The following is a 25,157-nucleotide window of genomic DNA, read 5'->3' on the forward strand; positions in this document are numbered from 1 at the left end:
AACCGCCAGATAATTTGCATTTTAACAAATTCCTGGTGATGTTCCTGGGACCACACTTTGGGAATTGCTGGCCTAGAATTTTGTCAATTCCTTTCTTCCCAAAACGTCCAGGCAGCCAGTTGGTTTCCAAACAAAGCCAAAGGCCGTAGGACTCGGGCCCTTGCAAGACGGAAGCAGCTCAAGAGAGGGATTCAGCCGCTAAAAGTGTTTCAGGCCGCCCAGATCCGCGCGAGAGTGTACGTGATGACGTTGACGTCTGCGTGAGCGTCACGTAGCCGTCGACCACATTCAGCGGAGACGGGAGCAAGATGGCGATTCCGGGCAGGCAGTGAGTGATCCGGGAGTTAGGGTTAGGCTGGGAATGAAAGATCACGGCGACTTAGTCTTTGACCGACGAGTAAAAGTGCGCTGGAAGTGAAGGGGCTTTGTCGTCAGGGATAGAGGCGGGGAAAAGCGAGAAATCCTGAGGAACATATTCCCCTCCCCCCACATTTTCCAGGATGGAAGTCCGAAGTTTGAGGGAGAAACTTGTGAGGAAATAAAGGAAGTTAGGCTGAGGGGCAGAGAGCGAGACTTTTCTATTTTCCAAAAGCTCGGTCTGAGGCCCCTCAGTCTTGCTTCCTACCCCGCGCTTGAGTTTCTCCCTGGTTGGATGCTTTCAGGGGCAATGAGAAGAGACAATTCCTGGCTTCCTTAGAGGGCCTTGTTCTCCTTGGCTGCTCAAGTCCTGATTCCCGCCCTCCCTCCTTGTTTTAGGAATGTTGTGCTGAGAAGTCACAAAAGGGTAGGCATAATAGGGACCTGGGGTATACGTTGCCGCAAGAGAGACAAATATTGTATGTTCTTGAAAGTTTTACCTTTGATGTATAATTCTTACTTTGGATGGAGTTTCCCGTCATTTCGGCATTTTAAAGGCCAAAGCGTGAGAAACTAAATGAGTTGGACCTGATGGGATGGTTTTCTGAGCTGCTCCAAGACAGAGCAAATGAGCGCAATAGAATATAATGGGCATTTGTCCCGTGACTTCTTAAGTTTCTCAGTTACTGTAATCTTTTAAAAATTTTTCTTGGGTCACATTACCCAATAACTTATTTTAAACTATGTAAGTACCCAGTTGGAAAAAAAGAACAAACAGCTATTTTCTTGTTCGACCACAAGGATAATTTAGAGTGTTTTAAAATTTTTAGTAGGCATGAAACGAGCGTTTCACTAACATGTTCTTTCTAAAACATTATTTCATCATCTAAAACATTTCTGATCTCTTCAGTTATTTCTCTTTTTTTATTAAAATGGTATTTGAATTTGACCCGTGTCAGCAAATAATTACTTAGAAGAGTAATTATAAAATCTTAACACACATTAGAACTTTGAGATCATTGGAAAGCGGAAACCCTGTTCTGTGTTCATAAGCTGTGTGATATGTTTTGACTTGGTAGCTTCATCTGGAAGAAGTAGTGGATGTATTATTTTTTAACATTTAAATATAATGGTGTAATTTCTATTTCAAAAACAAAATGCAGGTATGGGCTTATTTTGCCAAAGAAAGCACAGCAGTTGCACCCTGTTTTGCAAAAACCATCAGTGTTTGGGAATGATTCTGATGATGATGATGAGGTAAGGGAACCTATGTTTTTCTATTGCATTATTCGAAATAGAATTTTTTAAATCGAACTTGTGAATTTGATGTCTTTGCTTGCCTTAGTTGTTTGTCATTACAGTGTATCTGGAGTATATTATCATTTACAGAATCATCAAAAGGAATATTTAAAGAAAGACTTTTCACTGATTTTTTTTTCCTTCACTAATGTTACATAGGAATCTAAGATTTTTTTCAGAAGTTGTGATTTTCAGTTATTTCTAAGTAGTTACACAAAACTGTTTTAGACAGCTAATACTAAAGTAACAAAATTATTAGTGTAAAGATCCCTGAAAATGAGGTATTAATATGTCACCAATTTCCTAGAAATTTTTATTAGCAAAGTAGTTTCTTTTAAGACTACTTTTGTGATTATTAATTGTCTGCTAAATGTAGTTGTTCAGTTTTGTAATTATGGTAGTGCATGAAGTTACAATTGATTGTTCTACAATAATAACACCTAATATGAATATTTTCTATTTTAGCAGCCAAAACTATGTTTTCCTGTGAAATCTACAGCTTATAGCAGAAACAGCCTCAAATGTATGCTTATGTCTTGAGTCATTTTCTGTATTTCTGAAAGACCTTTGCATCAGTTAGTCTGATAGTTCCTTTGGTCTGGCAGAAAGATAGCTTCTCTTTTTACTCATTTTATAATGACATAGGTAGGTAATTGAACATATTTGATACTTCTTTGCTTTTGCTTTCTTTCTGTTGAAGAAATTGGCTCCAGACACTGTCTACTTCCCTACATTCTGCCCCAGGCAACTATCTCATTGTGATTTTGATTTGCATTTCTCTGATGGCCAGGGATGTTGGCCATTCATGTATCATCTTTGGAGAAATGTCTATTCATATCATTTATGTATTTTAAAATTGAATTATTGCCCTTTTATGAGTTACAAGATTTCTTTATATATTCTAGATATAAACAAGTCCCTTGTTAGATATAATTTAAATATTTTTTCCCATTCTTTTGTCTTTTCACTTTCTTGATAGGATCCTTTGAAGCACAAAAGTTCAATTTTGAGAAAGTCCAATTTATTTTTTTCATAGGTTTCTATTGCTTTGGTGTCATACCTAATAAACCGCTTAATCCATTGTGATGAAGATTTATACTCGTGTTGTAGTTTTACCTCTTAAATTTAGGTCTGTGATCCATTTTGAGTTAATTTTTGTATATGGTATGAGGTAGGGGTCCTACTATTAGGACCTAGGTCCTAATAGTAATAATACTATTATTTGCATATGGATATCCAATTGTCCCAGTAGCATTTGTTGAAGGCTATCCTCCATTGAATTGATAGCACCCTTGCAGTTTGTTTTAATGTACCTTTTCTTTTCGTTTTAATTTTAGAGGATGGGAGGCACCTGGGTGGCTTAGTTGGTTAAGTGTCTGACTCTTGATCTTGGCTTGGGTCGTGATCTCAAAGTTCCTGAGTTTGAGCCATTGTCAGGCTCTGTGCTGACAGTGTGGAACCTGCTTGGGGTTCTTCCTCTTCCCCTATCTCTGCCCCTCCCTCCACACTCCCCCCCCCCCTCCCCAAATAAATAAACTTAAAAAAATAAAGAATTCAAAGAAGAAAGAAAAAAAAACCTGAAAAATAGCGGTGGGGGGAGGGAGGGATGAGAGAGAGGAAGAGAGAGAATCCTAAGCAGGCTCCATCTCCATGATTTGGGGCTTGCTCCCACAACCCTGGATCATGACCTGAGCCAAAATCAAGAGTTGGTCGCTCAACCAGCTGAGCCACCCAGCCCCACAAATATTTTTTTAAGTCATCCTACTATGGATATGCTTATTCTAATGTTTCATATAAATCGTCTTGGCACACCATATAATACAAAGCAAAATATTTGAGAAGGATGGATGTACACAAGTGATCTAGAAAGTATAGTCATATTATTGCTCTTTCTTTTCCATTGTGAAATGAGGCTGGTGTACAGTGAGGCTAGAGCTAGAGAAAGCTAGGGCTAAGCCATTTTGCTCTTTCTTCATTCTGTCCCTCCCTGCCTCCTCCCATTCTTTTACATAAAGGGACTTTAATGCAGAGAACTGGTTACATAAGTAATGGAAGACTTAAGCCAAAAAGAGAATAGATGGTGAGGCAACCCAGAGATGAGCCAGTGGTGATAAATGGAGGGATACAGGTAGGATACAGGTCCTGGAGGCCAAGGGCTAGGGTTATCTGGTGGGAACTGGACTCTTCCCGAAGGAGCTGAAGCCACTAGGGAGATTCAGTTTTAGGTAGAGAAAAAGGCAGGGTGGAATTTCTTGTTTTTTCCCTTTCTTCTAGCCAATAGATCATTTTTGTCTTCCATTGGTAGAGCTCAGCCAGAAGCCAACTGACAAGCTGCAGCTTAGTTCTTAATGAACAGGATATAAAACTTTTCTTCAGTATGCCTTACCAATAAGATCAGTCTAATGAATTCCAGCTTATTCTTATACTGAGAAATAAATTTCTTAGTTAAGTATTTTTAAATATTTGTGAGGTTTGAATACAAAATCTCTTATTTAAAAAATCAACAGTTTAAGCAACAATAAAGTTTTTCGTGCTTTATAAAATATAAAGGTAAATTTTATGGTTCTTTTCCTAAAGAAGGCATTTGGTATACCAGGAGAAGAGCTGCTGTAATGCACATCCTTTTATTGTTATTTATAGCAATTTAGCAGAAGCATTTATGAGCCCAAATTTAAGATCAGACTTTTCCTTCCACAGGTCCAGCAGATGGGGCCCTAGTAAATGAATTCAATATTAATATGTGCTTATATCCAGAGTAAGTTTAAAAACTGGAAAGTGGTAGCCCAGCACTTTAAATTACTGTTTAAATAGTTTTAAATTATCAGAACTAATTAGAAATAATATTTTGTTCAAAGGTAGGGGAGATGGAGTTTTTTACCCCTTATGAGTAAGAGGTTTATATTGTATCCAAATGCAACTGTCTGCTCATAAGTATTTGAGTGGTTTTGCTATTATAGTAATGTGTTTATTCCATTTTATCCAGTGTATCCTTTTTTCCAGTGCCATTGCCACCACCTTCATTACTTATTTTAATACTTTGTAATTAGTTTCCTTATCACCTGTCTCCTTAAATTCGTTTGAAATACTGTTGACAGATTGATCTTTCTAAAGCACAGTTGTATTCACTTATAACCTCCTTGCTTTTGAACTTGATTGTATTTAAAATCTAAACTGCTAATCCTGACATTGGAAGTCTTCCCTATGCTTTGGCTTCAAAATGCTTATTAGCATTTTTTACTAACTGTCCTCCTCTATGCAAAGTACACTGTCATGTTTGTAATTTTTCACAGCTCTGCTTTTCTTCACATTGGAAGTCTCCCCATCCTACATGTCTATATTATAGCCATCCTTCAAAACCCATTGCAAAAGCTGCTTCCTTCAAGATTTCATACAGTGGGTGCAATCTCATCCTTTTTATGTCACTCTACTTATCTTAGCACTTAGCTTTTCATACCTTGTGTTGTAAGTTATTTGCATACATCATGTCACTATCTCGGAGTATGAGCTCCATAAGTTAGGATCTGGATATCTATGCTGATACATTTTTTTAAATGTTTATTTATTTATTTTGAGAGAGCGAGAGTGCGAGCACATGCACATGCCCATGAGCAGGGGAGGAGTAGAGAGAGGACAAGCTCCATGTTCTTAGCTCAGTGCCCACTGTGGGGCTCAAACTCACAAACCGTGAGATCATGACCTGCGTTGAAATCTAAATCAAGAGTCAGGGGCTTAACTAGTAGCCACCAAGGTGCCCCATGCTGGTACTTTTACTACAAGTACAATTATTTACTTAGATGTTTTAGCTGTCTATATTGTAAAGAGACAGGTAGTAGAGCAAGCCCACTACAGAACTTTGCTTTCATAGTGTGAAAGCAGCCATTAGACAATATATGAATGAATGAGCGTGACTAATAAATATATTCTAATAAAACTTTATTTACAAAAGGAGGGGTGGCTGGATTTATTTATTTTTTATATTTTATAAGATAGTCTCTGACCAAATTTTATTTTATAAGATAGTCTCTGACCAAAATTGATGTTGCCTGACAGGTTCAACAAGGAACTTCCTTTTAGATATTTCTCAGTAATGGATGCTTGCTCATTTTGCATAGCATAGTGACTTTTCCTTTTAATCTTGGCAATTGAAATGCTTATTTCTAGACAATATTCTTGCAAGATCTATTTTGCACAGTAATTCATAATGCCATGAAGAAGTATCCATACAACCTGAAAGTTGTTGCAGTTTTGTATCTTTATCCTTTAAGAGGATAAGTTAAATAATGTATATAATGTACTTAATATAATATTTGGGACATAATAAATGTTACATGTATTTTAAAAATTGCATTTGTACAGTTTATTAAAGCTCTTACTGTGGCCATGTTCTCATGCCATTAATATTCCTTGAAACCGGAATTTTTAAAATGGCTTATGGAAATTCGTCATATGGATTGTATGTCTCTCTCAAAAATAAATAAACATTAAAAAAATAATTTAAGGGGTGCCTGGGTGGCTTGGTCGGTTGAGTGTCCGACTTTGGCTCAGGTCATGATCTCGTGGTTTGTGAGTTCAAGCCCCATGTCGGGCTCTGTGCTGACAGCTCAGAGCCTGGAGCCTGCTTCGGATTCTGTGTCTCCCTCTCTCTCTGCCCCTCTCCTGCTCATGCTCTGTCTCTCTCTGTCTCAAAAATAAATAAAACATTAAAAAATTTTTTTTAAATAAATAATTTAAATAAACGTAAAGCATGAGGTAAGGTGAAATAAACAGAATACAAAATTGAATATGTATGATTGTACAAAGCTATATGTCCATGTATAGATAGAAAAATGAAAACTATTATTTTGGATGACAGGATTTGGCTTTTTTATTTAAAAAAATTTTGTTTATATTTGTTTATTTTTGAGAAACAGTGGGACAAAGTGTGAGCGGGGGAGGGGCAGAGAGAGAAGGAGACGCCGAATCTGAAGCAGGCTCCAGGCTGTGAGCAAGAGGTCAGCACAGAGCCTGATGTGGAGCTCGAACCCACAGACTAAGATCATGACCTAAGCCGAAGTCAGATGCTCAACCAACTAAGCCACCCAGGCACCCCTGGTTTTTTTATTTAAAAAATTATTATTGTAATTTTGAAGAATAGAAGGAAATGAGTACTTAAGAAAAAGATAACAATAATTGTATATTCTTGAAGTTAGAAACATTAGCAAGTAACGGGGTTACATAGTACACTTTCATTATTGCTTGATCTTTCTCCACTTTAATTCTGATCATTTATTTATTTAAATTTAACTGCATTTATTTTTTTTTTTAATTATTTTATTTATTTTGAGAGAGAGAGAGAGACAGAGAATCCCAAGCAGTCTCCACACTGTTATCGTGGAGCCTGACATGGGGATCGAACTCAGGAACCATGAGATAATGACCTGAGCCAAATCAAGAGTTGGATGCTTAACCAACGGAGCCACACAGGTGCCCCTAATTCTAATCTTTTAAAAACATTGTCTTGAAAAGTAGTCTTCATAGTTCTGTTTTTCCTAATGAAAAGCTGTTCTTAGTTGGAAGCCTGTTTGGCTTGCTGATGGTAAGAAAAAGTTAAAATACTAATCTATCTGAACCAATAAATTTTCAGTTTTTTTTTTTTTAATCACTTATATGATTTTCTATTCCTCTGGATATTGTTTGGTACAGTTAAAATGACAGTTTTATATACACATGACAAAGTGTATGATGTATGGAAATGGCAGGAAATTTAGGTTATTTTAATGGTAACTAAGAATTTTTTACACTTTTCTCATGCTATTAAAATGAATTCCTGGTAAATTTATGATACTGAATGTATCTAACAGCAGTATAGGCAGTGAGGAATTTAAAGTTATTGTGCAGTTTTGCTAAAAATGCATCCCCTGATTTGCTGTCCAGGAGTGAAACAGAAACAAAATGTAAGAGGGGAGAAAAGGACAGCACTAAATGAAATGATAGAATTCTGTTAGGAGTGGGAGAGATGACAAGAGAATTCTATTCTTATTTTTTAAGTAAGCTCTGTGCACAGTGTGGGGCTTGAACTCATGACCCTGAGATCAAGAGTCATGCTCTATGGACTGAACCAGTCAGGTGCCCTGAGAATTCTATTCTTATTTTATCTCCCAGTAGGATGGAAATATTAGAGAAGTAGCTGAGAGAACCCAGATTATGAAGATGAGATAAAGTAGGAGTTTTTGGGGTTTTTTTAGGAAGGAAATGATGTATAATCATGAGTCCTTGAAGATATGTAAAGTTGATTTGTGAATCTCTGTTTAAATCTGTGCATTTTTAGCCAAATTTACTTACATTGGCACATGGGGAACTTATTTTTTAAAAATGTTTTTTGGTTTGAAATATAATGTATAAGCATTATTTTATTTTTCAACTCCAGAGTTTTGGTTTCTTTTATAATTTCTGTCACTTTATTGATACTCTCTATGTGATGACACATTGTTCTCATACTTTGGTTATTTAGACATGGTTTTCTTTATTTTAAATCATTCTGTGTATGGATCATACTTTTCTCGTTTCTTTGCATGTCTCAATTTTTGGTTCGGAACTGAAAGTTTAAGATAATATAATATGGCAACTCTGGAAACCAGAGCCTTTCTTCTTCCCAAGGTTTATTAGGATTTTTTGTTGTTTTTTGTTGTTTTTGTCTTTTACACAGAGACTTTTCTGAACTAATTTTTAAAGTTTATATTTGTGTGTGTGTGTGTGTGTGTGTGTGTGTGTGTGTGTGGCCACTGAAGTCTCTGCTTGGTTAGCTTGGTGGTTAGCTAATGATTTGACAGAGCTTTCTTTTTTTTTTTTTTTAATTTTTTAAAATATTTATTTATTTATTGAGAGACAGAGAGAGACAGAGCTTGAGCAGGAGAGGGGCAGAGAGAGAGGGAGTCGCAGATTCCAAAGCAGGCTTCAGGCTCTGAGCTCTCAGCACAGAGACGTGGGGCTCGAACTCACGAACCACAAGATCATGACCTAAGCCAAATAGGATGCTCAGTCGGACTGAGCCACCCTGGTGCCCCTGACCTTTCTTTAAATACTTGTAACTAAGTCTCTAGTCTGCCAGGAGGCTCTATATGCATGCTGGGCAGGTGTATAGTATACCACTAGGCATTTTACAACTTTGCCTTAGCCTTCACTTCTTGCTTGTGCAGTCTCAGGGTCAGTTGTGAGAGTTTAGGACCTTCTCAGGTTTTTCCTGATCAGGCACAAATGTCTTTGTACGTATGTGGGCTTCATGATCCCCAGGAATATGTTGGAACTTTCAAATCCCCCTATTGAACATCCTATTTCTCAACGTTTCTTTTTAAGCTTTTTGGTTAGCCTATTATTTACCCCAACTGTTAACGCACTGCGCACTGCCGCAGGCAGCCCTGAAGTTCAGCAGTTGTCTTTGATTGTTTTTGACAGAGACCCCCAGGGAAGAGGCTGTTTTACTTTGGCACTCTGTCACGTCAAATAAAGACTGCCTACTGAGTGGTGTCTTCAGGGAACCACCAGACAGGTCCAATAATAATTCTCTGGAATAGGGGTTTTGAAGGAGCTCTAACCCCATTCTGCCTCCTCTAGTGGCTGCCAGACTGCTGGTTTCTGCCATGATTGTGGGCTGTTGTTTTAGGCTACCATGGCACTAGGGAGGGGATGATGGAAATAGGGAAAGTTAAAACACCACAAAGTTCTTAGTGAAATTCAGCTATTCTTGAATAAATGCTCCCTGAGCTCCTGTAAGCCTTTGGTTAATTTCCAGAGTTCGGAAAAAAAACTGATTCTGACATTTTTGCCAGTGTTAAAGAGTTTTGTTGGTCCATACTCTGTCATTTTCAGTGACTGTGACTCTCCAGGTTATCTTTTAAGCTTCTCCAATGCATTTTCGAACACTTCAGACAAAGTCATCTTCTTGGTTTTAAAATCAGTATTGACTTCTCCTTGCTTTTAGAATTAAGACCAGCATCTTATTTTTTACCTGCAAAGCTATGCATTTTCTTGCTGTTCTCTTTAGGTCTTTTCCACTGCCCTGCCCTATTTTATTCTTTAAAATTGCCTTAGGTCATCTAAGTGAATTTTAGTGTCACTTTCAAGGTACACATTGAAAAAACTAGAAATTTTGATTGGACTTGTATTGGATTTATAGGTACTATAGAAGAGAATTGATATTTTAATATTTTAGTCTTTTCATTTATTTGTTCAGGTATTTTATATATCCTTTAGTACAATTTGAAAATTTCCTCACTTAAGGTCACACCCATCTTTTTTGAGTTTCTTTGTGTCTTTAGTTCTTTTATCTGATATTTATTATTTCTCTGTGTCATGTGTGTGCGTGTTATTGCATTCTCTGGAAACTATATATGGTGATAAACAGAAACTGATAGAAACATTCTTTAATGTTTCTTTAATGAGAGTTGCTTATAAAGTTTTATAATTAAATCTGATGTTTGGGCTGTTGGCTTTTGGTACTGTTTCTAGTTTACTAAGAATTTTTATCATAAATGAATATTAAATTTTAATCTTTTTAACATCTATTAATATGAGTTTATATTAATTTTTTGAAGTTAAACCATCCTTGTATTCCTAGAATATTTGATTTGTTATTTACTTTGATTTGGGGCACTGCACTGATCTTTTTACCAGTGATTTCCATTTCTGAGGTCTTTGACTTAATTTCATTGTTGAGTACTTTTTCGGTATGTGCTCATAAGGGCATTGTTTCCTAAGTTCTTAATTATTAAGGAATGATTGCTTATTGCTTTTGTCACCTAATATCTACTTGAATGTGTGTAGTATTTCTAACGAATAATAAATTATTTCAAAATCTTGTAGATGTTAGTTATTTTCCCTGGTATTGAATGTTCTTGTGAGGAAGTACAATACTGTGTTTTATTTTTTTTGTAAATCTCCAAGATGACTTACTTTTTCATTGGCTTGGACAATTAGTATTTTCTTTATTTCTTTAAGTTCAGTGTGTTGTCATGCAAATCATTTTGAATTTTTTCCTGGAATGAACGCATTGTTGTTTTTTACCTAAATATCTATTTTTTTCTTCATTTCACAGAAATTTACTGTCATTGTATCAGAGTATTTTTTCTGATTCACTTGCTAGGTTATCTTTTTGGAAGATTATCTTTGCCTTTCATATCTTTGTGTATTTATTCATTATTTCACTCAATAAATCTTTAGTGATTCCTGTTCTGTGCCAGTGAAACAAAGCCATGGCCCTTGTGGAACTTACATTTTAGTGGGAGGAACAGAGGTGATAAATAGTTAACCTAACAGATAAGTAAATTACATGTTAATTTAGAAGATGTCAAAGACTGAGCTTCTGACTTTTGATTTCAACTCAGGTCATGATTCCAGGGTCGTGGGATCAAGCCCCGTGTTGGGCTCCATGCTGAGCATAGAGCCTGCTTGGGATTCTCTCTCTCTTTCTCTTTTGTCTCTCTCTGTCTCTTTCTTTCTCTTTCTCCTGCCCCTCCCTCACTTGTGCACTCTCTCTAAAATAAAAAAAAAAAAAATAATAATAATAATAATAAAGAAGGTGTCAAGGACTAAGAAAATGTAAAGCCAGGTAGGATGAGAGAGTTAAATAGATATTTGGGGAAATTACTTGATTTTTGTCTTTTTCTCTGCATTAACCATTATTATCTTAAACCTTTGTCAGTATTTCAGTTATATCTTTTTTTTCAGTTATATGTTTTTTGCTCTTTTTAATTTATTTATTAGCTTTAATGGTGGTGTTTCAGTCCTCAATATGTTAGCTCTGCAGTCTCCTCTCTATCCCTTTTATTGTTTTATTATCTGACCATTAACTCATTTGATTTAATTTGATCTTATTTTCAAAGAATTTTACAGAGAAGAGAGAAGAAATGGAGATGATAACTTGAAGGAATAATAGAGTTGGTGGAATTTTCCTTTTTGTGGTTTTCTTAGGATAGAGGTGAATTATGGATGTTTAGGCTGGAAGGGAAGAATCTGAAGGAAAAAGATTATACAGCTACGGACGTTAAGGTGTCAAGGAAGTAAATTGGCATATATCACACACACAGTCCTTTGGTAATAGTTAGATTTTGAATCCAGAAGATCTGCCTGATTCCAAAGTCCATGCTTTTAACATTGTAATGTACTCCCTATGAGAAGTAGTTTGTTTATAGTGGTATTAAAAATTTTTTTTAATGTTTATTTACTTTTGAGACAGAGAGAGGCAGAGCGCGAGTGAGGGAGGGGCAGAGAGAGGGGGAGACACATAATCCGAAATAGGCTCCAGGCTCTGAGCTGGCAGCACAGAACCCGATGTGGGGATCAAACCCACAAACCTTGAGATCATGACCTGAGCCGAAGTTGGACGCTCAACCGACTGAGCCCCCCAGGCGCCCCTATAGTGGAATTTTAAAACTTTGAGAGAATGGATTTCAGAAGCAATAGAAAAAGGGTTAGTCAGGGGACTGGCAGAGATCAGATAGACTTCAAAGAGTGCATCTTGTTTACTAATTGGAAAAGGAACACAAATAGAAGTTATGTTGAGACATGGTTTTTACCATGTGAGATTACACAACTCTGCCTTCTGGTGATTTAGGAATATTTTGAGGAGATGGGGCTATTAATTTTCAACAAAGTGGGTATCCAGTTGTCCAGAATATTTTAAAAAAAATTTGTTTTAACGTTTATTTTTGAGAGAGAGAGAGACAGAGTGCAAGCAGGGGAGGGGCAGAGAGAGGAGACAGAATCCGAAGCAGACTCCAGGCTCTGAGCTGTCAGTATAGAGCCTGAACGTGGGGCTCGAACCCATCAGCCATGAGATCATGACCTGAGCTGAAGTTGGATGCTTAACTGACTGAGCCAGCCAGGTGCCCCCAGAATTTTTTTTTTGACGAGTCTATTCCAGGGGTTTTAGTGGAAGTGTTACTACTTCCAGAGGGGCATTAAGAAATTTTTGGAGTGGCTTTTGCTTATTGTAGTATTGAAAGTATTACACCATTTTTTTTTTTAATCCAAGTTAGTTAACAAATAGTGTAATAATGATTTCAGGAGTAGAATTCAGTGATTCATCACTTACATGTAACACCCAGTGCTCCTCCCAACAGGTACCTTCTTTAATGCCCATCACCCCTCAGCCCTCCAGCAACCCTCAGTTTGTTGTCTGTATTTGAGTTTCTTATGGTTTGTCTCCCTCTCTCTTTTTATCTTATTTTTCCTCCCCCCACCCATCTGTTTTTGATGTAGACCAGGCAAGATAGATATTCTGCATTTCATGACCCCCATCCATATAGGTTAAATCCCTCTGAACATTTATATAGATGAAAAACTATAATTTTATGAGCCTAGACCTAAGTTCTTTTTACACATAAACACAAAATATGTTTTGTACATTTTATTTTTATCAAATAAATTTTAATAAAATAAAAATTTAAATACTTTTTAAAAAGTATTGATTTTGCACGGTGTAGTGTATGCTAACATTTCCCCTAATTTGACCATTTTGTAGATTGAGGGAAGATTATATCTTATTTTGTTTAAAACTTTACAAAAAAAAACTTTACAGAGAGTTCCCCATTTAAGAAAATCAGGTCACTTGTCACCAGTGTCACTTGTGGTATTTGAGTCACCAGTTCTGCAGTCAGCATTTGTATCTGTAGCATTAATAGTGATTACAGTGAGTCTACATAGTAGAAGATTTTGATAACTACTGTCTTCTGATGTGCTTATGCATTTACATTTTGAAATACTTTATGTTTTTCCATTATAAGTTACTTCCCTTTATTCTGTATAGTTCTTTATGGATGTATATATGTGTATCCAAAACTGCACAAGAAAGAAGAAATATGTATATAGTTTTTAAAAATTACATGTAGAGGGGCGCCTGGGTGGCGCAGTCGGTTAAGCGTCCGACTTCAGCCAGGTCACGATCTCGCGGTCCGTGAGTTCGAGCCCCGCGTCAGGCTCTGGGCTGATGGCTCGGAGCCTGGAGCCTGTTTCCGATTCTGTGTCTCCCTCTCTCTCTGCTCCTCCCCCGTTCATGCTCTGTCTCTCTCTGTCCCAAAAATAAAAAACGTTGAAAAAAAAAAAAAATTACATGTAGAGAGTTATGTGTGTTTCATTTCAGTATAGATAAAGGGCCCTATAAAAGGGTATTGAGTATAACAGGACTTAGAAATACTGTTCTGTGCCTTTCCCAATGATGTAAAATGACTCATTTATTATATATTAAATTCCCATACATATGTGGGTCTGTTCTCTAGACTGTTCTCTTCCATTAATTTCTTTCTCTAATGATGTTCTGTAATGCAGTTTTACTTCAGTTACTTCAGCATTATAATCTGGTTTGATATACAGTAGTACAAAGAATAAGAAAAAGTAGTATTTATTGAGCACTTGCTATTTGTTAGCCATTGTTCTGTTTTATATGAATAAATTTATACAGTCATCACAATAACACTAAATATTGCCGTATTTTGTTAAATCTAAGATGCTTTGTTAGTGATGCTTTCTTGATGTTACCAGAAAGTGTCAGTAGAAAGCTTTCATTTGGCACAGCATTATTGCCTTCTGGGTGACAGCTGTTATTTTTAAGACATCATCAATTTCTGATACATTAAAATATGAAAAAATATGTTGTAGAATCATTGAAATAGGGTGTTGTCATCTTCATTTTACAGTTGAGGAAGCAGGCAAAGAGAGTTTAACTTGCCTAAGATCATGTAGTCACTTGATTTCATAGCGCATATGCTTGATTGGGATTTTTAAAATTTATTGATACATTTTCCAAGCATCTATTGCTGATATATAGCAATAGTTGTTTTTGCTCTAGGTTTATGTTAAATACCCTTTTTCAAGTTAGAGGAGTTGCCCTCTGTTGTAGATTATTCATTCCCAAATCTTCTTATTTATAATTATTGGGTAATCCTGTCTACTGGGTCCATCTCTAGAGAGTTCTCCTATCAGATGCTTCTCCTGGTATATATTTTCTGCCTTGATACTAAGCTTATCCATGAATCTTGCTTTAACCACTGGAATGTGAGTGAAACTGATAAGCTATATCTGAGCAGAAGCTTTCAAAGCCATCTTGTGATTGAGCCATTGCTTTCCTGCCCTGCCATAGGAACAGCATGTTGTAGATAGGGACTGCCTTCAGCCTGAAATGAAGACAGTATGGACCTACAAACCATCTACAGTGGACACACATCATGAGCAACAGATAGACGTTTATGTTGTAAGGCTTGAGATTTTAATGTTGTTTGTTAACACAGGCTAAATTAGTGGAAGTTGACCAGTAATCTAGATTTGCTAAAAAATTTTATTAGGCATTTGGATTGAGTTTTATCACATTTTTTTGACATCTGTTACTATGGTGAATTATATTGATAATTTTTCTAAAAAGTGAAACTATTTAAATACTAGAATAAACCCTGCTTAGTCTTCTATTCTTTTATATGTGCAGCTGGATTTTATTTGCTATTTTTTTTATTGTGGAAAAATATACATAACATAAAATTTACCATTTAACCATTTTTAGGTGTGACATTAGGTACATTCACGTTGTGCAATCATCACCACTCTCCAGAACTTTCTTTTTTAATTTTTTAAGTTTATTTATTTATTATTTTTTTAATGTTTATTTTGAGAGAAACAAGGTGCTAGTGGGGGAGGAGCAGAGAGAGAAAGACACCCAGAATCCGAAGCAGGCTCTGAGCTGTCAGCACAGAGCCCGACATGGGGCTCAACCTCATGAACCGTGAGATCATGACCTGAGCCAAAGTTGGAAGCTTAACCGTCTGAGCCACCCAGGCACCCCTAAGTTTATTTTTGAGAGAGACAAAGACAGAGCATGAGGGGGGGAACGGCAGAGAGTGAGGGAGACACAGAATCCGAAGCAGGCTCCAGGCTCTGAGCTGTCAGCACAGAGCGTGATGTGGGGCTTGAACCCATGAAGCGTGAGATCATGACCTGAGCTGAAGTTGGACACTTAACTGACTGAGCCACCCAGATGCCCCAAAACTTTTTAAGTTGTAATATGGAAGTTCCAGTGACCCCCCAAGATCCTTTCATGAGGTCTGTAAATTCAAGACTATTTTCATTAGACATTTGGCTTCTTTTTTTTTAGTTTTTTTTTTTTTTTATTTTATTTTTTAAAATTTACATCCACATTAGTTAACATATAGTACAACAATGATTTCAGGAGTAGATTCCTTAGTGCCCCTTACCCATTTAGCCCATCCCCCTTCCCACAACCCCTCCAGTAACCCTCAGTTTGTTCTCCATATTTATGAGTCTCTTCTGTTTTGTCCCCCTCCCTATTTTTATATTATTTTTGTGTCCCTTCCCTTATGTTCATCTGTTTTGTCTCTTAAAGTCCTCATATGAGTGAAGTCATGATTTTTGTCTTTCTCTGACTGACTAATTTCACTTAGCATAATACCCTCCAGTTCCATCCACGTAGTTGCAAATGGTAAGATTTCATTCTTTTTGATTGCTGAGTAATACTCCATTGTAAATATATACCACATCTTCTTTATCCATTCATCCACTGATGGACATTTGGGCTCTTTCCGTACTTTGGCTATTGTTGATAGTGCTGCTATAAACATGAGGGTGCATGTGTCCCTTCGAAACAGCACGCCTGTATCCCATGGATAAATGCCTAGTAGTGCAATTGCTGGGTCGTAGGGTAGTTCTATTTTTAGTTTTTTGAGGCACCTCCATACCGTTTTCCAGAGTGGCTGCACCAGCTTGCACTGCCACCAACAATGCAAAAGAGATCCTTTTCTCCGCATCCTCGCCAACATCTGTTGTTGCCTGAGTTGTTAATGTGAGCCATTCTGACAGGTGTAAGGTGGTATCTCATTGTGGTTTTGATTTGGATTTCCCTGATGATGAGTGATGTGGAGCATGTTTTCATGTGTCGGTTGGCCATCTGGATGTCTTCTTTGGAGAAGTGTCTATTCATGTCTTTTGCCCATTTCTTCACTGGATTATTTGTGTTTTGGGTGTTGAGTTTGATAAGTTCTTTATAGATTCTGGATACTAACCCTTTATCTGATACGTCGTTTGCAAATATCTTCTCCCATTCTGTCGATTGCCTTTTAGTTTTGCTGATTGTTTCCTTTGTTGTGCAGAAGCTCCTTATTTTGATGAGGTCCCAATAGTTCATTTTTGCTTTTGTTTCCCTCCCTTCTGGAGACATGTTGAGTAAGAAGTTGGTGCAGCCAAAATCAAAGAGGTTTTTGCCTGCTTTCTCCTCGAGAATTTTGATGGCTTCCTGTCTTATATTTAGGTCTTTCGTCCATTTTGAGTTTATTTTTGTGTATGGTTTAAGAAAGTGGTCCAGGTTCATTCTTCTGCATGTCGCTGTCCAGTTGTCCCAGCACCACTTGCTGAAGAGCCTGTCTTTATTCCATTGAATATTCTTTCCTGCTTTGTCAAAGATTAGTTGGCCATATGTTTGTGGGTCTATTTCTGGGTTCTCTGTTCTGTTCCATTGATCTGAGTGTCTGTTCTTGTGCCAGTACCATACTGTCTTGATGGTTACAGCTTTGTAGTATAGCTTGAAGTCTGGGATTGTGATGCCTCCCGCTTTGGTTTTCTTTTTCAAGATTGCTTTGGCTATTCGGGGTCTTTTCTTGTTCCATACAAATTTTAGGATTATTTGTTCTAGCTCTGTGAAGAATGCTGGTGTTATTTTGATAGGGATTGCATTGAATATGTAGATTGCTTTGGGTAGTATCGGCATTTTAACAATATCTGTTCTTCCTATCCAGGAGCATGGAGTCTTTTTCCATTTTTTCATATCTTCTTCAATTTCTTTCATAAGCTTTCTATAGTTTTCAGCGTATAGATTTTTCACCTCTTTGGTTAGATACATTCCTAAGTATTTTATGATTTTTTGTGCAACTGTAAATGGGATCGATTCCTTGATTTCTCTTTCTGTCACTTCATTGTTGGTATATAGGAATGCAACCGATTTCTGTGCATTGATTTTGTATATTGCAACTTTGCTGATTTCATGAATCAATTCTAGCAGTTTTTTGGTGGAATCTTTTGGGTTTTCCATATAGAATATCATGTCATCTGCAAAGAGTGAAAGTTTGACCTCCTCCTGGCCGATTTGGATGCCTTTTATTTCTTTGTGTTGTCTGATTGCAGAGGCTAAGACTTCCAATACTATGTTGAATAACGGTTGCGACCGTGGACATCCCTATCTTGTTCCTGACCTTAGGGGGAAAGCTCTCAGTTTTTCCCCATTGAGGATGATATTAGTGTTGGTCGTTCATATATGGCTTCTATAATCCCAAGATATGCCCCTTCTATCCCTAGTTTCTTGAGGGTTTTTATTAAGAAAGGATGCTGTATTTTGTCAAATGCTTTCTCTGTATCTATTGAGAGGATCATATGGTCCTTGTCCTTTCTTTTATTGATGTGATGAATCACGTTAATTGTTTTACGGATATTGAACCAGCCCTGCATCCCAGGTATAAATCCCACTTGGTTGTGGTGAATAATTTTTTTAATGTATTGTTGGATCTGGCTGGCTAATATCTTGCTGAGGATTTTTGCATCCATGTTCATCAGGGAAATTGGTCTATAGTTCTCCTTTTTAGTGGGGTCTTTGTCTGGTTTTGGAATCAAGGTAATGCTGGCTTCATAGAAAGGTTTGGAAGTTTTCTTTCCTTTTCTATTTTTTGGAACAGCTTCAAGAGAATCGGTGTTAACTCTTCCTTAAATGTTTTGTAGAATTCCCCTGGAAAGCCATCTGGCCCTGTACTCTTGTTTTATTGTTTTTTTTCATTTCTGCTGTGTCAGTTGTGATCTCTCCTCTTTCATTCTTGATTTTATTTATTTGGGTCCTTTCCTTTTTCTTCTTGATCAAACTGGCTAGTGGTTTATCAATTTTGTTAATTCTTTCAAAGAACCAGCTCCTGGTTTCATTGATCTGTTCTGTTTTTTTTTGGTTTCAATAGCATTAATTTCTGCTCTAATCTTTGTTAATTCCTGTCCTCTGCTAGTTTTTGGTTTTATTTGCTGTTCTTTTTCCAGCTCCTTAAGGCATAAGGTTAGGTTGTGTATCAGATCTTTCTTCCTTCTTTAGGAAGGCCTGGATTGCTATATACTTTCCTCTTATGATGGCCTTTGCTGAATCCCAGAGGTTTTGGGTTGTGGTGTTATCATTTTCATTGACTTCCATATACTTTTTAATTTCTTTTTTAACTTCTTGGTTAGCCCATTCATTCTTTAGTAGGATGTTCTTCCGTCTCCAAGTATTTGTTACCTTTCCAAATTTTTTCTTGTGGTTGATTTCGAGTTTCATAGCGTTGTGGTCTGAAAGTATGCATGGTATGATCTCAATCTTTTTGTACTTACTTAGGGCTGATTTGTGTCCCAGTGTATGGTCTATTCTGGAGAAGGTTCCATGTGCACTGGAGAAGAATGTATATTCTGCTGCTTTAGGATGAAATGTTCTGAATATATCTATTAAGTCCATCTGGTCCACTGTGTCATTCAAAGCCATTGTTTCATTGTTGATTTTTTGATTAGATGATCTGTCCATTGCTGTGAGTGTGGTGTTGAAGTCTCCTACTATTATGGTATTACCATCGAAGAATTTCTTTATGTTTGTGATTAATTGATTTATATATTGGGGTGCTTCCACATTTGGTGCATAAATGTTTACAATTGTTAGGTCTTCTTGGAGGATAGACCCCTTGATTATGATATAATGCCCTTCTGCATCTCTTGATACAGTCTTTATTTTAAAGTCTAGATTGTCTGATATAAGTATGGCTACTCCGGCTTTCTTTTATTGACCATTGGCATGATAGATGGTTCTCCATCCCCTTATTTTCAATCTGAAGGTGTCTTTAGGTTTAAAGTGGGTCTCTTGTGGGGCCCCTGGGTGGCTCAGTCTGTTAAGCAGCTGACTTCATCTCAGATCATGATCTCATGGTTTGTGGGTTCGAGCCCTGCATTGGGCTCTGTGCTGATAGCTCTGAGCCTGGAGCCTACTTCGGATTCTGTGTCTCCCTCTCTCTGCCCCTCCCCCGCTCGTGCTCTGTCTCTCTCTTTCTCTCTCAAAAATAAATAAAATGTAAAAAAAATTTTTTTGTTTTAAAGTGGGTCTCTTGTAAACAGCATATAAATGAATCTTGCTTTCTTACCCATTCTGTTACCCTATATCTTTTGATTGGAGCATTGAGTTCATTGACGTTTAGAGTGAGTACTGAAAGATATAAATTTATTGCCATTATGATGCTTGTAGAGTTGGAGTTTCTGGTGGTGTTCTCTTGTCCTTTCTAATCTTTGTTGCTTTTGGTATTTATATATATATGTATTTCCCCCACCATCTTTTCTCCCCTCAGAGAGTCCCCCCCCCCCCCTTAAAATTTCTTCCAGGGCTGGTTTAGTGGTCGCAAACTCCTTTAATTTTTGTTTGTCTGGGATATTTTATATCTCTCCTTCTGTTTGGAATGACAGCTTTGCTGGATAAAGAATTCTTGGCTGCATATTTTTCTGATTCAGCACACTGAATATATCCTGCCACTCCTTTCTGGCCTGCCAAGTTTCTGTGGATAGGTCTGCTGCAAACCTGATCTGTCTTCCTTGTAGGTTAGGGACTTCCCCCCCCCCCCGCCCCCCCATGCTGCTTTCCTGATTCTCTCCTTGCCTGAGTATTTTGTGAATTTGACTATGATATATGCCTTGTTGATGGTTGGTTTTTGTTGAATCTAATGGGCGTCCTCTGTGCTTCCTGGATTTTGATGTCTGTGTCTTTCCCCAGGTTGGGAAAGCTTTCTGCTATGATTTGCTCACATAACCCTTCTTACCCCTATTTCTCCCTCTTCTGGGACCCCTATGATTCTGATGTTGTTCCTTTTAATGAGTCACTGATTTCTCTAATTCTTAAATCGTGCTCTTTTGCCTTCATCTCCCTCTTTTTTTCTGCTTCACTATTCTCTATGTTTGTCCTCTATATTGCTGATTCTCTGTTCTGCTTCATCCATCCTTGCCGCTGCTGCATCCATCCGTGATTGCAGCTCAGTTATAGCATTTTTAATTTCATTTTGGCTGTTTTTTACTTCTCTTATCTCTGCAGAAAGGGATTCTAATCTATTTTCGACTCCAGCTAGTATTCTTACTATATCGTGATTCTAAATTTTGGTTCAGACATCTTGCTTGTATCTGTGTTGGTTAAATCCCTGGCTGTCATTTCATCGTGCTCTTTCTTTTGGGGTGAATTCCTTCGTTTTGTCATTTTTTTTTCAACGTTTTTTTTTTAATTTATTTTTGGGACAGAGAGAGACAGAGCATGAACGGGGGAGGGGCAGAGAGAGAGGGAGACACAGAATCGGAAACAGGCTCCAGGCTCCGAGCCATCAGCCCAGAGCCCGACGCGGGGCCCGAACTCACAGACCGCGAGATCGTGACCTGGCTGAAGTCGGACATTAACCGACTGCGCCACCCAGGCGCCCCTCGTTTTGTCATTTTGAAGGGAGAAAAGGAATTAATGAGGCAGAAAAATTAAAATTAAAAAAATTAAAATCAAAAAAATATTAAAATTAAAAAATTTAAAACACACACACAAAAATCAAATAAATGATGCTACATCCTAGGTGTGTTTTGGTCTGGGTGTTGAATGTGGTTTGACAGATTAGAGAAAAAAAGGAGGGGGAAAAGAAAAAAAAGGAAATCGTTTGAGAATTTGAAAAAATGAATACACTGTAGTAGACTAAAATAAAATGATGGAAGTAAAATAGAATTTGAAAAAATTCACATCAAAGCAAAAAATATAGTAAAAAATCAAAGAGTATTTTTAATAGAAATTAAAAATGAAAATGAAGTTTTTCTCTTTCTGCATTCAAGAAAAAGAAAAACGAAAAAAAAGGAAAAAGATTGTCTGAAAATTTGAAAAGAATACACTGAAGGAGACTAAAATAAAATGATGAAAGTAAAATAAAACTTGAAAAAATTTACACAAAAGTAAAAAATTAATAAAAATTAAATAAAAATATTTTTAATAAAAATTGAAAATAAAAATGAATTTTTTCTCTTTTTGTATTCAAGAAAAAGTGTAAAAGAGAAAAAAAAAGAAAATTGAATAGATGAACCTACTACCAGATTGAAGTAGGACTGAAATTACTTCGTTTTCCCTTAGAAGTCAGTCTATGTAGCGCTTTAGAGTCCATAAACTAAGCTGGCAGTGAGACTTGTGTTCTTGAAGAGCGAAGTTGGCCCAGTTGGGTGGGGCTCAGCATAATGGCTCTGCTGTCCACTAGATGGCACTGCTAGCCTAGTGGGGTGAAGGGTTGGGCTCGTGGTAGGTGTGTATGCGCATGCGTGGGAGCAGTGAAAATGGCGCCACCCAGCTACCCAGTCTGTTCTCCTGGATCAGCAGTCGCGCACCCCTCCTCTGTCTTCAGCCTTCGTCCACTCCCTGCTTTTTTGCTCTCCGTGACCAGGCCCCAGGCAGTACCTCTCTCCCGAGTTTTGTCTCAGATGCAGCTGTTTTCCCCAACCCCTTACTTCTGAAGGACTGCAGCTTTGACCTGTTCTGCCCCTCTGTGGGAGGGTCTCACTGAGCAATGGCTGAATTGGCAATGGCTGAATGTCGGCGCACGCAGGAACGCTTGCTGGACCCTGCTGCTGCCGGTGCCCTGAGACTATGGCCAGGTGCCAGCCCGCCCCAGAAAAAGTTAGTGAGATAGCGTGGCAGCAGCTTTTCAGGGATTATAGAAAATCACAACACACATCTGGCACCAGGCTTCACCCTTAACGACCTTGTTCCAGCACCAGTGAATGTGGCTGTTTTCTGGGGTCTGCTGGGACCAGGTGGCTTCAACAGTCTCTACCAAATGTCCTTCCAGCAGTAGAACCTCTTTTCCCCGTGTGGCCCAAGATCCTCCCGGACCCCACTCTGTTCCTGGGGATTCGCCCTTCCCACCAGAGCACTGCCAGGTATCGAGCTGCGGAGTTGCAGACTGCACTCCCCTTGTTAACAGTCTTAATGGAATTTAAACCGTCTCCTTTATCCTTTCTCCCTTTTTAGTTTAGTCCCTGCAGCTGTTTCCAATTTTCCACTTTCTCTCTAGCTGCTTTTGGGGAGGGGTGCTTTTCCCTGTATTCTCCCCTACCCCCCGTCTCCGTCCTCTCTCTGCTGGCAAAAGCACCTCCCTTCCTGCACCTTCTCACTCCCCAAGTTCACTTCTCTGCACCACGGACCTGCTGAATTCTGTGGTTCAGGTTGTATGATTGTTGTGTTAATCCTCCAGTCAGTTTTCTAGGTGTGTAGGGTGGTTTAGTGTTGGTCTGGCTGTATTTCATGGACACCAGACACACAAAAAACTTCCATGCTGTTCCACCATCTTGGCTCTTCCCTTGACATTGGCTTTTTTACCGTTTTTCTCAGAAGTGTACAGTGGGGTTTTCCAGAGGCTGCATTACATGTGAATTGCAACAAATTGAATACAGCAAATTTGAGAATCTAGCAATTCTGTTACAGAGATAACGCGGTCAGTATTGATAGGATAACACATGAAAGCAAAAGTTCTTTGGGTCCTCAGTAATTTTATTTTATTTTTTAAGTTTATTTTGAGAGAGAAAGCACAAGTCAGGGAGGGGCAGAGAGAGAGGGAGAAAGAGAGAGAATACCAAGCAGACTCCACATTGTCAGTGTAGAGTTCAGAGCCCGACACAGGGCTGGAACCCACAAACTGTGAGATCATGACCTGAGCCAAAGTCAGACACTTAACGAACTGAGCCACCCACGTGCCCCTGGGTCCTCAGTAATTTTAAGAAGTATTAAAAAAGGTCCTGAGGAGTGCCTGGGTGGCTCAGTCAGTTGAGCGTCTGACTCGGTTTCAGTTCAGGTCGTGATCTCACGTTTCATGAGTTCGAGCCCCACATCGGGCTCTGCGCTGACAGCATGGAGCCTGCTTGGGTTTCTCTCTCCCTTTTTCTCTGCCCCTCCCCCGCTTGTGCTGTCTCTGTCTCTCTCAAAATAAGTAAATAAACTTAAGAAAAAAAAAAAAGGTCCTGAAACCAAAATATTTAACAACCTCTGCCCTAGAATAGTAAAAAAGGAAAGTATTTTCCTTTAAAATATGTTAAAATGCAAAGTAATTTATTTGCATTTTGTCCTTCACTATTTTGATTTCTTCTTTTTTTAAATCTGTTCACATTTCTACTTTTTCAGCTAATGTTGGCCATTTAAATTTTCTTAAGTAATCTTTTTTTTTTTTTTTTAGGATTCAAATCCTATTTGTAGAGAATTTCAGTAGTAGCTAAAATGTCTTCTGAAATCTCTTCTGGATTTGTAATTGTCTGCTTTTTATTCCTGATGTTTGCTTTCTCTCCTTTTTCTTAGACCTCATAAAAGTTTGCCTATATTATTTACTACCTTTTTCAAGAATCAGCTTTTTTGATTATTGATTATCTGCTATTTTTTAGTTTTTTAGTCTTCTATTTTATGATATTTTATTACTTTGTTATTTTCTTGTAACTTTTTTTTTAAGATTTTATTTTTAAGTAATCTCTACACTCAACATAGGGCTCAAATTTATAGCCCTGAGAATTGAGAGTCACACGTTTTATGGATTGAGCCAGGTAGGCATATTTGAAAGAGTTTGGTTTTGTATAGAATTCCAAGTTCAAAATTATTTTCCTTCAGAACTTTTACTTTTTTATTTTTTAAAAATCATTTATTTAGTTATTTATTTATTTATTTAGAGAGAAGGGGAGGGGCAGAGAGAAGGAGAGAGAGAAAATCCCAAGCAGGCTCCACACTATCTATCAGCATGGAGCCAATATGGGGCTCAAATTCACAAACTGTTAGGTTATGACCTAAGCCAAAACCAAGCTGGCTGCTCAACCGACTGAGCCATCCCAGTGCCCCCTTTCCTTCAGAACTTTTAAAATATACTTTGTTTTACTTTTATATCCACTCTTTCCAAATGGAGGTGTGTGGTATCAATCTAATTCTTTGTAAGTAATTTGTACTCCCAACTTCCTTCACCAGTTGTTTTTTAAGGATTTTTCTCTTTATCCTTGGTGTTCTAAGATTTTACCAGGCTAACTCAAGTTCCTGTGTTCTCACTTTCCAACTAAGGGCAGAAATGAAATCTCTGTTATTTGCCTTTTCCAGAAAATGAGTTAATCTGTCTTCTGTCTTTTCCTGCTCTTTGCATCCCTTATCTCAGAATTTGTAGCACCCTGGGAACCACTCCCACCTTTTCTAGCATTCAGTCTCTTTGAGCAGTTTGCTTTCTTGCCTTTTATATTCTTCAAGTTTCCAGTCCGTTGAAGGTATCCCTTCTTGTTTTCTAGCATGATTATGGATTTCTTTTCTGTCATTTCGAAGGTTTGGATTAGGAGGAAAAGGAGGCTGCAACATGTATTAATTTGCCATGTTACGCCAGAAGCTTTGCATTGTTTTCCTAGCTTTAAGATCTTGGGCAAATTGTTTAATCTCTCTGAGATTCAGTTCCACATTAAAAACAAATAAA

General features: G+C 37.7%; 1 protein-coding gene across 2 annotated transcripts in view; it reads left to right on the forward strand.

Annotated features, from left to right (window-relative positions):
- The first annotated feature begins 225 nt into the window (after positions 1–225).
- Positions 226–25,157, forward strand: part of NSRP1 (nuclear speckle splicing regulatory protein 1) — a 60,996-nt gene continuing 36,064 nt past the window's right edge. Inside the window, exons 1-2 of one of the 2 annotated variants that reach the window (XM_049637963.1) lie at positions 226–328; positions 1,521–1,614. In XM_049637963.1, the coding sequence (XP_049493920.1) occupies positions 309–328; positions 1,521–1,614 (114 nt within the window). In that variant the 5' untranslated portion in view covers positions 226–308. Of the gene's footprint in view, positions 329–602; positions 785–1,520; positions 1,615–25,157 lie in introns of those variants that run through there. The other variant, XM_049637964.1, reaches the window with a different exon arrangement.

This window comes from Panthera uncia, chromosome E1 (assembly GCF_023721935.1).
Source record: "Panthera uncia isolate 11264 chromosome E1, Puncia_PCG_1.0, whole genome shotgun sequence".
Taxonomy (NCBI): Eukaryota; Metazoa; Chordata; class Mammalia; order Carnivora; family Felidae; genus Panthera; species Panthera uncia.